This window comes from Ictalurus furcatus, chromosome 15 (genome assembly GCF_023375685.1).
Source record: "Ictalurus furcatus strain D&B chromosome 15, Billie_1.0, whole genome shotgun sequence".
In the NCBI taxonomy this organism is placed as follows: Eukaryota; Metazoa; Chordata; class Actinopteri; order Siluriformes; family Ictaluridae; genus Ictalurus; species Ictalurus furcatus.
This window is the reverse complement of record NC_071269.1, coordinates 10,698,219-10,713,074: the sequence shown is the minus strand read 5'-3', so window position 1 is coordinate 10,713,074 and position 14,856 is coordinate 10,698,219. Positions and strand designations below refer to the sequence as shown.

Sequence of the window (14,856 nt, the reverse complement as noted above, 5' to 3'; positions counted from 1 at the left end):
ATGTGTTAAATTTCTAGAGATCGGCCAATTTTTATAACCAATACCAGTACCAATTATTGGCATGTTTATGTGCCTGATAAATCGATATGCAGAGCTGATTTTTATTTGTTGTTTTACTTCTGTTTTTGACTGAACTTTACAAACTGTTTTATTTACAACAATTTTGTCAATTTCACTTCCTCCTTGCATACAAAACAAAACAACCCAATAAATAGAGGGGTCTGAAAGACTGTAAAAAATAAAAAATAAAGTTACTATTGTGTCTTTTCTTTTTTTAAATAAAAGCTTCGATGAGGTAAACAAACAGGTCAAACAAATAAAGCTCATAAAATAATTCTAACAAATTAAAAAAGCATAAAACAATCTAAACCATTGCTAGAACTATACTCAAACTGCGATCGCTCGCAGAGATAATAAATAAATCATTTCCAAAGAGCTGTAGTTATTTAGATCTTTATTAGCAAAATGAAGGTTATATAGTAAATGTTAATATAATTTAGGGAGTTTTAAACGAGTGGATCTTGTTAAACGCTACATACGGCCATGCTGGGACATCTGTGAGCATCGACCCGATGAGTGAACGGGACTAATGATGAACAGGACATTTTACAAGACTAATGATGAGCATAGACAACCGAGAGAGAATTCAATTAAGCGGTTTTATTTCCAACGTGAACGTTCAAGGCTTTTTTATTTAATTCAGGTAAACTTATGTCTTTGGGACATGACTTGAGCGATTACATGACTCTGTGAGTTAGTCTCTATTTCTTGGCACCAAGCTGCTTAAACTACATATCAACCATTTATGTAACACATCTCATTTGTGCATTAATGGCTGTTATGTTAAATAAAGTTTATTAATTAAAGCAAAGCAAGTATATTTTACCTGTGTACACCCCTCAGATTGCAGTGCTGCAGTGGCGGTCAAAACGTCCATAAGACGGCGCCATTTATCGGTGGATCCGATATTACACAACCGATATCCGATTATGGAAAAATGCTTAAATATCGGGAAAAATACTGGTAAAACCAATTATCTGTCTATCTCTATAAATTTCACAACTGACTACTATTATCTAAATAACTCGGGTTCAAATAACTCAAGCTCCTTTTCAAAATGAAAAAAAGTTATAAATACAGCCACATCAGTAGAACACAGTGTTCCAATTACAGCTCATCTTGTGGTATGTGTGTATAGGTACGGATGGGGAATCTGAATTTCTCCCTGGGAAGGGTGGAATATGACTTTCTGGGCCAGGCCTTGTTTCCTCTGGAAGCTCAAGTGGGTGTTGGAGTCGGTGCATCTATTGTGGCTCTTATTGTACTGGTCATCGTGCTTATATACAGGTACAACACACAACAAGAGTAACTGTAGTCAGTTATAATCCTTTTTTGATAGTATTATGTGTTCATCTGTGCATTCTTATGCATATGTTTGTATGTATGTGTGTTTATCAGGAGGAAGAGTAAACAAGCTCTGAGGGATTACAAGAAAGTTCAGATTCAGCTAGAGAACCTAGAGACCAGCGTGAGAGATCGCTGTAAAAAGGAGTTCACCGGTATCATACTCTTTTGAACATTGTATAGCTTACTGTATACGTTTTTCTTTAAAACGTCGGCAAAGCCCATGTTATAAATCTAAATATTTTCATTATTGATAGATTTGATGACAGAGATGATGGACATGTCTAGCGACTTGGTGGGCTCAGGGATTCCCTTCCTGGACTACCGCAACTATGCTGAGAGGATATTCTTCCCTGGCCACCGGGAGTCGCCACTGAAGCGAGATCTGGATGTGCCAGCTTGTCGTCGGACTACTGTGGAGCAGGGCCTCGTCCAGCTCTCCAATTTACTGAACAGCAAGCTGTTCCTCATCAAGGTAGCTTCCTCTGCATATTAAAAAATATTTGTAATGCTGACATGATATGGAAAATCATGCTTGTCATATAGTGATGTTGAATGTGTGTGTGTGTGTGTGTGTGTGTGTATGAGCAGTTCATCCACACTTTGGAGAGCCAGAGGACGTTCTCTCCGCGGGACCGTGCATATGTGGCCTCCCTCCTTACAGTGGCACTGCATGAAAAGCTGGAGTATTTCACTGACATTTTGAAAACCCTGTTGAGTCACTTGGTGGAGCAGTACACCACCAAAAACCCCAAACTTATGCTGCGCAGGTCAGTGCCCAGCATCTCGATCTTAAACTAAGCAGAAAACGTCTTTCTCAAGACCAACAAAACACAGTCTACATTATATTACTAACCACAAATCCCACCATGATGCTCACATAGTCAGCAGTAAGCAAAAATATTATATCCAAAAATAAGTAATCAAATAAAATCCAAACTTTACAAAATAATTTTAAAGATTAGATGCAGACTTCCCCTGGAGTCAGTGAGTTTGCTTCTAGAAACGCTCAACTTTTAGAAGATTTCAGCAGTGCACCCTGCATTTCAGCTGCTCTTCACTTGTAATTGCAGGACCGAGTCAGTGGTGGAGAAGCTGCTTACCAACTGGATGTCCATCTGCCTTTATTCCTTCCTCAGAGTAACGTCCACACATTAACCTACACTCTCACCCACAGTGAACCTGCATACCTAATCTCAGATCAAAAAAAATAATAAGTCAAATTGAATTGTTAATGTAATTACCTAGATTGAAACTGTTCTACACAGAATTGTGAGCTCAGCTTTGTTTAGTAATTCACTCGGTTGCTTTGTGTAATGCAGGAATCCGCAGGTGAGTCGTTCTATATGTTATTCCGAGCCATAAAACACCAGGTGGAAAAGGGCCCTGTGGATGCTGTAACTAGCAAGGCCAAATATACTCTCAACGACAACCGGCTACTGCGTGATGACGTGGAGTACCACATACTAGTAAGAAATACATCCAGTGTAAAAGTTTTGGTCATATAATCACTTGTCTTTCCTTGTGTATTTGTATATAGTGTTATAGAGAGTCACAGGTAATTATTTTATTAAGGTTTTACAGACAGTTCTTCTTAAAGGACTATAACCAGGCCACTATTTCAGAGGAATAAATTACATTGTAGTACATCACCCTGTTCTGTATTTGCGCTTCAGACACTGAATGTCCTGGTAACCAGTGGAGGCCCAAATGAGTCTCAGACAGTTCCTGTAAAAGTGCTGGACTGTGACACCATCACACAGGTGAAGGAGAAGATCTTGGAGCATACATGGAAGGGCACATCATACTCTCAGAGACCCTCCACAGACTCAGTGCACTTAGGTAAGAGCTCCTGCAGCCACTTGCATTAGACCAACTGAATACACTGTAGCCCTGTGAACTCTGACTTAAAGCAGTTAGAGGTAAAGAAAATTATACTTAAATTATATAACTAGCATGTTATGATGTCGAATGCTAATGAAGAAAGCTCATGTTTTGGCATATCGTAAAGTGAAATCTTTCCTTAATTACCAGCATTGATTTGTTGTACAGTGTCTTCAAGGAAGGAGAAGTTAATATTGTCTCTTTTTCATTGCTAATGTAGAATGGAGGGCTGGGATAGCGGGACACCTAATCCTGTCGGATGAAGACCTGACCTCAGTGGTGCAGGGATCATGGAAACGCCTAAACACTTTGCAGCACTACAAGGTCCAATCTGTGTATTGTAGTATAATGTTATGTATAGGAATGTGAATAATGATTAATTTTTTACTCAATAAAGCTTCGGTTTGATGTTCTTTAGTGAATTACCTACTTTAACACTATAAATATGACATCCATCCATCCATCCATGTTCCATACCGCTTATCCTACACCGGGTCGCAGCGAGCTTGGAGCCTGTCCTAGGGGACTCGGGGCATAAGGCGTGGGGCACCCTGGACGGGGTGCCAACCCATTGCAGGGCACAATCGCAAACATTCACACACAATACGGACAATTTGGAAATGCCAATCAGCCTACAACGCATGTCTTTGGACTGGGGGAGTAAACCGGAATACCCGGATTAAATGGAGAGAACATGCAAGTTTCACGCGCACAGGGCGGAGGCGGGCTCCGAATCCCCAATCCCAGAGGTGTAAGGCGAACGTGCTAACACTAAACCACCATGGAGGTGGACTCACTGCTCAGTTCCTTCAGAATCACATTCATGTCCCTGGTGTCAGAAGTAGATCAGTCTCACATAAATAAAATACAGCTTGAACTTTTTCAGCCTATAGGTGATAGCTAAATCTCTTCTGTTGTGTTTGTGTGCTCATCTCCGACATAGGTTCATATAGCCATATTTTCGATGTTGTTGATGCAACTGATATACTGACTTTTTTGCGATCCTTAGTTGTTCTTACTTTGCTTCTGATTACTGTGTCAGGTTCCTGATGGTGCCACCGTAACACTGGTATCACGACAGTCCAAAGACATCCACCATGACAGTCATGACTACATACCAGGAGAGAGTGAGTCTTATAGTACACTGCTCTGGCAAGAAGATTTATATGAATATTACCACATAACCAGGTTACTCTCTTTCATACTCTCTGTCTGTCTGCCAGAGACTCCTATGTTAGAGGATGGGGAAGACGAAGGGATAAGGCTGTGGCATCTGGAGAAAGCCAGTGAAGAGCCAGAGCTGTCCAAACACAGACGAGGGAGTCTGAGAGAAAGAGAGCGAGAGAGAGCCAAAGCCATACCAGAGATCTACCTCACACGCCTGTTGTCTATGAAGGTAGTACACACGTGCACACACACACACACACACACACACACACACACACACACACACAACCGCAAGCAGTCTAGCTGTATGGTGTCTTCTCGTCTTTCTACTCTCGACTTTGTGGAAAGTTCAAAGTTTAGTCCCTACAAAGGTTTTACTCTCATGTGCCTGGGAGCAGGCTGTGTGATATGAAGCTCACAAGACTAAGAAAGGCCATATTGATTAACATGAGGACGTACTGGATGTGGAATGGTGCTCCCTGATGGGTTTACCATGTTCACTGTTTTTCATCTTCAGCAAATGCTTTATCCTGGTTCAGATTACTAATTTGTTTCTATTTTGGAAAAAAAAAAAAAAAGTATTACAAATGAAAATAATAACAGTGGGAACGGGTGGGATTGGTCAAGCATGTCTGCAAGAGTGGGTGGGATTGGTCAGAATTTATGTGGGATTTTCTTTCCATAATTTGCACCACCGTAGCTGTCTAGTCCATCTTTCCTCAATGCTTGCCAGCATGACCTAACCATGGACTGCAACCAAAGGTAGATTAAAGTAGTGTCTGAAAGTAGCTTAGTTTAGCAATGTAGCAACCCATACGCACACTAACATGACTGTCTCTGTGTTGCAGGGCACATTGCAAAAATTTGTAGACGACTTGTTCACCGTGATTCTTAGTACCAGTCAGCCAGTTCCTCTGGCTGTGAAATATTTCTTTGATCTGTTGGATGATCAGGCAGCACAACACAATATTACTGACCCTGAAACCATCCACATCTGGAAGACAAATAGGTAATTGTTCCATAATATAATACATTGCTATCAGTTGTTGGGAATAGTCTGTTCCATTGTGATGAAGACAAGCTGATAGTGAAGCAAGTTACTTGTGTGTCAATGGTTTGCAGTCTACCTCTGAGGTTCTGGATCAATATTCTGAAGAACCCGCAATTCATCTTTGATGTTCCGACCTCAGACAATGTGGACGCAGTGCTGTCTGTTATCGCTCAAACCTTCATGGACTCCTGCACAATCGCTGACCACAAACTGGGCAGGGTAAGCCAATCCAGAGGAGAAGCTTTACACAACTAGCAAACCCCGAGCAAAAAAAAAACAGAATATATATTCGACTTTCATAGCCTTTTAAGGCATGAATGCTATTAACTGCTTTTTTTTCCTTGCATGTATATTTCCTTATGCAGGATTCTCCTATTAACAAATTGTTGTATGCTCGAGATATCCCACGCTACAAACAGATGGTGGAAAGGTGAATGATTTCTGCTATTCTTTTCATTCAGATAGTTGGGGGTTTTTTGTGTGGGTGTAGTGAGTTCCAGAATTATTAGCACCGTTTAACTAAAAGGGGAAAGCTGATTTTGTCAGATAACTGAACGTAATGGAGGTTAGGGCAGATGCAAGTGCAGAAAAGAGCTTTTAACAAAGAGAGGCACGCAGACAAATCCAAATCATGAGACAATAGCGTGGTCGAAAAACAGGCAATAGGTCAGGCGATCTGTAAACAGGCATGAACTAGGCAAGCCAAGAATCCAGAACGAGGAACAAGAAGCAAAATCAATGAACAGAAAACAAAACAAGGAAATGGGTACAAACGCTTGGTAAGGTGAGAACACTCAGTACTTCACAAAGTGCAAAGAGACAGGAGGGGTTTAAATGACAAGCGTAATCAGGGGTGAAACACAAGACAGCTGAGAACAATGATGCACACATACTGGAAACAACCAATGACAATACAGGGGTGGAGACAGGACATAAACAATAACAAAAGCACGTGTCGAAAGTAAACAAAGGCAATGTCACTGAAGACCCAAAAATGTGCGTTTGCTAAGAGCTCGCGCATCGGGCTCGCGCTTCGAGCTTGTGCATTGAGCTCATGCTTCAGGTTTCCGAGCACGCTGCATGCTACAGCACTAGCTCGAGGGGAAATCGTGACAAAGACGACAGTTGGACACTTAATAGAAGATTTTTCAATCCTTCATAAATGTACTGTTTGTAAAAACAAAATAAAAACAGGGAAAAGTCAAAAAAAAAAATTATGGATACAACAGTCTCAAACATTCGACCCATGATGGTAGCTGAGGATTCAAAAAACTACAAATGTTTAATTACAAAAAAAACAAACAAAAAAACTCTACTTTTCTCATCTCACTGGTTTTGACATAAGTCTGCTTTGGCCCATTAATAAAGTTGTTTATGAGCTAAGTAGTCTTAGGTAGAAATTCAGCATAGCACCTGATGTCCATTAACCCCAGTTTCAAGTGAACTGTGATTAGGTGGATTCAACAAGGACAAGCTAGCTAACATTTTGGATGTTTTTAAGGCTGCAACATTTTATTGCAGTATTTTTGATCAGCATTAATATGCCATAAGTAACATTAACAAAGTACCACATATTAATTGCTTTAAAAAAAATTATAAGCCAAATAATCAGCATGTGCATTATTACCAGTGTTCATGCACTCACCAAGTAAAATTAAACCCTCAATGACCAATATGAATCAACATGTTAATTAACATGTTTGTGACCAAGAAAATTCTGATTATTGCACAGGTATTATGCAGATATAAAGCATAATGTTTCTGCCAGTGACCAAGAAATGAACTCTGTTTTGGCAGAGCTGTCCAGGGTAAGCGAGACCTCTTATCCTTCTCTAATATTATAGATACTATATTGGTACTTGATTTATCTGAATGCTGTCACTTGCACTGAGCTCTAGTTAAAATAATAATTACCTAGTGCATCTGTTTACCTGTATCTATGGCCTATATGGTCATGTCATTGACCATACTTACATTTTGCCCTTGCAGAATTACTCAAGTGAAGTGAATCATCTAGTGGCCTTGAATGAGTTATACAAGTACATCAACAAATATTATGATCAGGTAAGAACATTTTGGCATCCAGCCTGTTCTAACCAGCAGTCAAGGGAAAAAGAAAGTACACCCTACTTCAGTTCTATGTTTTTGTTTTTCAGGGTCTAAATAACAATTGTGTGGTCCTCACAAACGTCTATAAACAAACAAATAACCTCAGATGTCAATATGTAGTCATTTTTTCCCCAAAAAGTAAACCAACATTCATAAAGCAGGTGGGAGAAAATAAGTACACCCTGTAATTCAGTAACATGTAGACCCACCTTTAGCAAGAAAAACTTGAAGTACATATAAACTGTAATTTAATGTAATTTCATTACATAAATGGAATTTGTGTAATTAATGTTATGTAAAGTTTAAAGTTGTATCTGCTTTTACCAAATTGATGGTCAAAGGTTAATGGCTCACAATCTTAAAATCACATCAGTTCCATTTTAAATTCAACAGACATTATCAGAAAACAGTTTTAAAGAAATCCAGAACCATACTGAACAAGCCAGAGACAAGAGTGGCAAGAAAGACTGATATGAGGATTCAAAAGGGACTCAAAAGGGAATCCATCCTGTTTTGGATGACAGTAGGATTGATAGTGGGATTATAATTTATATCATTGCTGTATACAGTCATGTAGAGAAAAGGCAAACAGTACAATGTGGATTAAAATGATCCAGAATGTCCTATATGATTTTATAATCCTGGGATTATAGTAAAACAGTCTTTATTTTACAGCAGCAGTTTGTAGGAAGTGCGAGTCTAGAGTATTAACTTTGCAATTGTGCATCTTAAAATGCAGGATTATTCTTGTTTGTGAAATAATTTTTAATAATATCTAAGAGCTTTTCAGTTAAGACTGTCCTTTCAGGCAGTTTGGAATAGTCCTAATTTGATGTTAATTATGTTTTAACCTTTTAGTGGTCTCTGTTAAAATGTGAATCTGTTCAATTTACAAGCGTGCTAGCTTTTTCTCTCATTATCTATTGTAGAGTGAAATGCTGACTCCTATCATCCAGTGATCAGATGGCAAACCAATTAAATTGGAACAATTTGGAAGGTTTTCAATAAAACGCGTCCACTAACTGACATGATTATATAGTTGATGCTATAATGAGGCGAAGACAAAATTTGAACAAATTGACTTAGTAAAATAGTTTCAGACTTGGGCAGGGTGTGTCCTGGAACTGAGCATCACATTATATTCTGTTATTGCCTTTATAGACACTGAGTTTAGTACAGAAATAAATGCTGCTCTCAGAGGACCATGTCCTTGTCAGCAGTCTTGTATGAGGAGGATGAGCATAAGAGTTATGAAATAGACTTGGTAGTCACATCCATTGTGTGGACTTGCACCAAGTTAGAGCCAAGCAGCTGTTAATGGCACTGAATACCCAGAATACATATGTTTGCAAGAATCCTGTTGCCTTCCAAGCTACCAATGAAGACCTCAAATGAAGACATGTTATCAGATAGTGTAACTTGGCATCGGACAAGAGACATGATCGTAAAGAGTGTTTACAACCACAGAGCTCATGAGTGTTAGTGTTCAGCTCATGACTGTTCAGCTAAGCACCAGGAGTGATTTGCTTCTTCACACTGCATACGTTTGTTTAATTAACCATCATTGCGGACACCTTGGTTTCATCAAAAATGAATAATGCACGTTGTGGCTGTCATGGTCTCACCTATCTCACCTGTAGCTCATTACTTCCTTATTTACTTACCATCGCACAGACTTGTTCTCCCTGTGATAGCATTACTGAGCCTGTGTATGTACATCCCCAATTCCAAAAAAGTTGGGACTAGTATGGAAACTGCTAATAAAAACAAAGAGGAGTGATTTGTAAATGTACTTTGACTTGTATTTAAACAAAAAAACGTATAAAGACAAGGTATTTGATGTTTTACCTACCTACCAACTGCTTAGTTTTTTGAAGATAAAGGTTTATTTTGAAATTGATGCTCACAACTAGTTCCAAAAAAGGGGCAAATTAGGACTAATAGTGATGTGACAAGTTGAAATAAGAAGGTGATGTGAAACAGGTGAAGCAATCGTCTAATAATAGTATATAAGGAGCCTCCAAAAAAGGCCTAGTCCTTCAAGAGCAAGGATGGGTCGAGGCTCGCCAATCTGCCAACAGATGCGTCAGCGAATAATCCAACACTCTGAGAACAACATTCCCCAAAGACAAATCGGAAGGATTTTGGGCATTTCACCTTCTACAGTGCACAATATAATTAAAAGATTTAAGGAATCCGGTCAAATCTCGGTGCGTAAAGGGCAAGGCCGAAAACCACTTCTGAATATGTACAATACCTCATACATCACTGTCTTAAAAACCGTCATGAGTCTGTCATGGATATTCTGACATGGGCTCAGGAATGCTTCGGTAAACCTTTGTCAGTCAACACCATTCACTGCTGCATCCACAGATGCAAGTTAAGGCTTTACTATGCAAAGCAGAAGCCATACATCAACACTGTCCAGAAGCGCCACCAGCTTCTCTGGGCTCGGTCTCATCTGAGATGGACAGTAGCACAGTGGAATCGTGTTTTGTGGTCTGACGAGTCAACATTTCAAATAGTTTTTGGACAAAACAGCCATCGTGTTCTCCAGACCAAAGAGGAAAAGGACCTTCGAAGCTGTTAGCGTCAGGTCCAAAAGCCAGCGTCTGTCATGGTATGGGAGTGTATCAGTGCCCATGGCATGGGTAACTTTCACATCTGTGAGGGCAACATTAATGCAGAAAGATATGTACACATTTTAGAGCAATATATGCTGCCATCCAGAGCAGGATAACGCCAAACCACATTCTGCCCTGATTACAAGCACATGGTTGCATAAACAGAGAGTGCAGGTGCTAGCATGGCCTGTCTGCAGTCGTGACCTGTCTAATAATGAGAATGTGTGGCACATTATGAAGCCCAAAATAACGCAATGAAGGCCCTGTACAGTTGTGCAGCTGAAGAAATGCATAATGGATGAATTGGGGAAAATTCCACTTGCTAAACTTAACCAACTGGTGTCTTCAGCGCCCAAACACTTAATAAGTGTTTTTAAAAGAAAAGGTGATGTTACACAGTCGTAAACAGTTAACTGTCCCAACTTTTTTGGAGTGTATATTTTCAAAAATAAATTAAATTCACAAAAGTAAAACATGGAATAATGTGTTAATAATGTGTTTTCAATATAGTACAGATTTAATATAAAATTGAATTTTCAGATGACTCTTTTTGTTTTTTGTTTTTTTTTGCATTTTCTATACTGTCCCAACTTTTTCGGAATTGGGGTTGTACGTATATCTAGTTTGGATTGTTATATGGTTTTTCACTGTTTGTCTCACCCTTTGTTATTTGTTTGCCAGTTTTGGGTTTATGAGTTCTCTGCCTGGATGGATTTTGACTTAGAGTGACTGTGGGTTTCATTCTGCTGTAATAAACTCTGCACTCCATGTAGTGTGTTAATGTGGCTGTGGGGCCAGTATTTTTATTTGAGTTATGACCTTTTCTGAACCTGGTCTCTGTCTCTTTGACAGGTCTGGTAATATAATATAGTTGGAGTAAATTTCACTGGATATTGTGGTAGTGTTAAATCATGTAGAGACGATTAAATAATTATATCTCACAAGCATAGTGGCTGTATCTGTTATTTAAAAAAGTACTTCAAATCAGTACAAATGTGTATCAAGTTTTCTAGGTAACACCTAGCATGTGGTTATAAGTAGTTGCATGCCTCCTCCTCAGCCAATTAGATGAGGGCAGTGTATATAGCTGTATCCGAGAGGGCAAGCCTCATTTAAAGCTATGTGCTCGTTTAGTAATCCAAAGCAAACATTCGTGATCCATCACATCATTTGAGTAAGAACCTTATAATTCCAAGGTCTTAATCTCTAGACTGCCCATTTGCTTTAACTATATTATTGCCTTAATTTTTCACTGTGTCTCTCCCTCTCACTAACAGATAATTGCTGCTCTAGAGGAAGACTCTACTGCTCAGAAGATGCAGTTGGGCTGTAGGCTTCAGCAGATTGCAGCAGCTGTGGAGAATAAAGTGACTGACCTTTGACCTGCTAACTCGGGCTGAAATTTGAGGAGAGTGGAAAAGAAATAAGAGCGAAGGACAGAGATAGAGTTCAGACTTAGGAAGCATGAACAAACTGACTGGGACTTCTGATTTACTCAAAGGTGTTTTAAAGGGAGAAATTCTATGGACAAGTGTGTCCTAAAGGCAGAGTGCCTACAGTGATATTTGGGGGGTTGGGGGAATGGGGTTAAGGTTCTTTATTTATAACGCACAGTGAATCTCATCTCAGTGAAGCCATCTGTCCAGCAAAGTCTAGTCGGTAAAAGAGGTCGAGATATAAATCCAGATGGATTCTTCCTGCTCACCAACAAAATTTCATATTTGCAATATGCTAGCAGGCTTGTCTGGATCTCCATTTGGACTATTTCTGAACACCATCAGAAGATCTTAAGATAATATAATCTTGATTTTTGTAAATCTCTTCATTGCACTCGGGAGCTTAAGATGCTTTCCCTCACATATTTGAAGGATGATCTAGCTCCTTATTAGCTTTTTAAAATATGTCTTATTAAAAAAACACTGCGCACACGGTTTGTCTTACAAGAGCCCTACCATCTCTCTCTTTTTTTTTTCTTTTTTTTTACCTACTCTAAACCTAACTCATTTCTTGTCTTTCTAATGTACAGTAACTGCATACCTGGTTAACTGAAATATTGCAAAAAAAAAAAAAAAAACTGTACACATTGCATGTATTGCTACTGCACAGTAACACATGCTGTTTTCCAGAGTTCATGTGCATTTCTACTGGACAGCATCACACCATAAAATACATATGAAAGTGCTCACTGCTTAAAGAGTGACTAGCCTGATGACAACAAAATAAAAGGTATGTTCAGAGTTCAGAGGAACTCCTCTCCTCTCACATGTTTAATGTGATGTACAGTGTACAATAATCTACATTCAGCCTCATCCAGTCTTAAGATGACAGGATGTTTCAATTTAATTTTTTTCAATTTTATTTTATTTGTATAGCGCTTTTTACAATAGACATTGTCTCAAAGCAGCTTTACAGAAATATCAACATGGTATACAGATATTAAAGGTGCGAATTTATCCCAACTGAGCAAGCCACTGAGTGGCGACGGTGGCAAGGAAAAACTCCCTAAGATGTTTTAAGAGGAAGAAACCTTGAGAGGAACCCGACTCAGAAGGGAACCCATCCTCATCTGGGTTGAAGCAAAGAAGAATACTGTACCATTAAATGTTAAAAGATTCAGGCATAAAAATGTTCAGCTTTTAGGCAAATGAGAGTGAAGTTAAATGGCGCAAACGTTTAAAAGTCGCACTGGCTTAAAGGATATTTAATGGCACTATATCGCCAAATAGCATATGTTCGATGATAAAATGCACTTAACAGAAAACTACTGTACATATGCATCAGATTTAACATGCAACAAGAGCACCCACTGAAAGACCACTAATTCTGAGATATACTTTTGGAAGGAATAACAGCATTAGAATGAAATTGTAACGTAGTTTGTGTCACTATCATGTCCACAACTTTGCTATGCATAACTGTTACCATGAGCACAATTTTGAAACACTAACCTACACAACATTGCGCTGTACTTTTTCATGCTTTGTGCCATAAAGCTCTTCCAGCACACCATTACACAGCACTGCATGATGATATCCATATTCTTCTTGTTTCAGAAAAAAAGACAAACATTTTGATCAGCAAAGTTTTTAATGTCACTTTACAGTAATGAATTTGGTGTACTGTATGCATTGTAGTTCTCATACTAATTGCTAATATAATTCTGTGCAGCTATCATTTAGGCACTGTAATTATTGAACAATTGTTAATAACTAACCTAGTTTGATTATGTAACACGTACAACCAAAGGCTCGGTTACAAGCAAATGATATCCCCTTATCATCAACGCTTAGAAAAACTACTGCCGTGTTGAACGTTATACAGGAAATGAAAATAAAGTTTCATCTGGAATTTCTTAGCGATCAGTCCAATGATATATTCCTGAATCCGAGTAAAGCACAGCGCATTAGGCATGCCATAGTGAAGATCATGGCAGTATGCATGAACTGTTCATTGATGTGTGAAGCAGCCACTCTGTGTCAACCCTGCTTACCGTTTACCTGAAGGATGTGCCAGATTGTTTTATTTATTTATTTATTTATACCATTTCTGGCTGGCTGCTTGCAGTTGATTTATGCGAAGACCAAATTCCCATAAATGATTTCTGACCCGCTTTTGAATTACTCTGAACCCCCATGTCTAGTTAATGACTATAAGTTATTACAAATGTCTTAATTTCAGTGTACTAGACATGAAAGTCTATTTTACAGTGTTATTTTGTAAATCGTGCTTTGTTCATGTACTAATTTCGAGCTGTTCTTGAGCGTGTCATACACAATGTATTCACACAGTCATTTTTTCTCCGGGCGTTTATATTGTAAATAATGATGTAATCAACCATATGCTTTCTGAGCTGTTGAGTTAGTTATGTGTGTAAACTGCCCATTAAATAAAGCTGTTAGCAGTCTGTTGTTTATTTTAATAATCTGCCTATGTAATAATCAATGCCATGACTAATGACTCATCAAGCTTGTCATGAACTTAACAATATGGATGGAACTACTACATACACTACTGTATATTTACATTTACATTTGGCAGACACCCTTATCCAGAGCGACTTACATTTCTCTAATTTATACAACTGAGCATTTGAGGGTTAAAGGCCTTGCTCAAGGGCCCAACAGTGGCAATTTGGCAGTGCTGGGATTTTTAACCTACCACCTTCCGATCAGTAGTCCAATGTCTTAACCACTGAGCTACCACTGGGTATATGGGTAAATGTTTGTGGACACCTAACTATCACACCCATATGTGGTTTTCCCCCAAACTGTTGCCACAAAGTTGGAAGCATGTAATTGTATAGGATGTCTTTGTATGCTGTAGCTTTACAATTTCCCTTCACTGGAAGTAAGAGCCGCATACCTGTTCCAGCATGACAATTCCCCTCTGTCACAAAGCAAGGTTCATGAAGACATGGTTTGCCAAGGTTGGAATGGAAAAACTCCACTGAACACCTTTGTGATGAACTGGAACTCTGACGGCACCTCAGGCCTCCTCAACCAACATCAGTGCCAGAGCTCACTAATGCTCTTGTGGCTGAATGAGCACAAATCAGTTAAATTAAATCAGTTTAGCAGAGCAATAACACACAAACAAGTCCTCTTAAATGTGTTCATT

General features: G+C 39.0%; 1 protein-coding gene across 1 annotated transcript in view; it reads left to right on the top strand.

Moving 5' to 3' along the window:
- The window catches only part of plxnb1a (plexin b1a), a 65,786-nt gene extending 53,454 nt beyond the window's left edge, over nucleotides 1-12,332 (top strand). The window contains exons 22-37 of the mRNA XM_053643206.1: nucleotides 1,199-1,347; nucleotides 1,459-1,559; nucleotides 1,662-1,879; nucleotides 1,996-2,174; nucleotides 2,478-2,544; nucleotides 2,727-2,873; nucleotides 3,081-3,246; nucleotides 3,509-3,612; nucleotides 4,331-4,415; nucleotides 4,512-4,684; nucleotides 5,304-5,464; nucleotides 5,578-5,725; nucleotides 5,872-5,936; nucleotides 7,239-7,314; nucleotides 7,496-7,570; nucleotides 11,517-12,332. Of these exons, the coding sequence (XP_053499181.1) occupies nucleotides 1,199-1,347; nucleotides 1,459-1,559; nucleotides 1,662-1,879; nucleotides 1,996-2,174; nucleotides 2,478-2,544; nucleotides 2,727-2,873; nucleotides 3,081-3,246; nucleotides 3,509-3,612; nucleotides 4,331-4,415; nucleotides 4,512-4,684; nucleotides 5,304-5,464; nucleotides 5,578-5,725; nucleotides 5,872-5,936; nucleotides 7,239-7,314; nucleotides 7,496-7,570; nucleotides 11,517-11,621 (2,019 nt within the window). The 3' untranslated portion in view covers nucleotides 11,622-12,332. The remainder of the gene's footprint in view (nucleotides 1-1,198; nucleotides 1,348-1,458; nucleotides 1,560-1,661; nucleotides 1,880-1,995; nucleotides 2,175-2,477; nucleotides 2,545-2,726; nucleotides 2,874-3,080; nucleotides 3,247-3,508; nucleotides 3,613-4,330; nucleotides 4,416-4,511; nucleotides 4,685-5,303; nucleotides 5,465-5,577; nucleotides 5,726-5,871; nucleotides 5,937-7,238; nucleotides 7,315-7,495; nucleotides 7,571-11,516) is intronic.
- The last annotated feature ends 2,524 nt before the right edge of the window (nucleotides 12,333-14,856 follow it).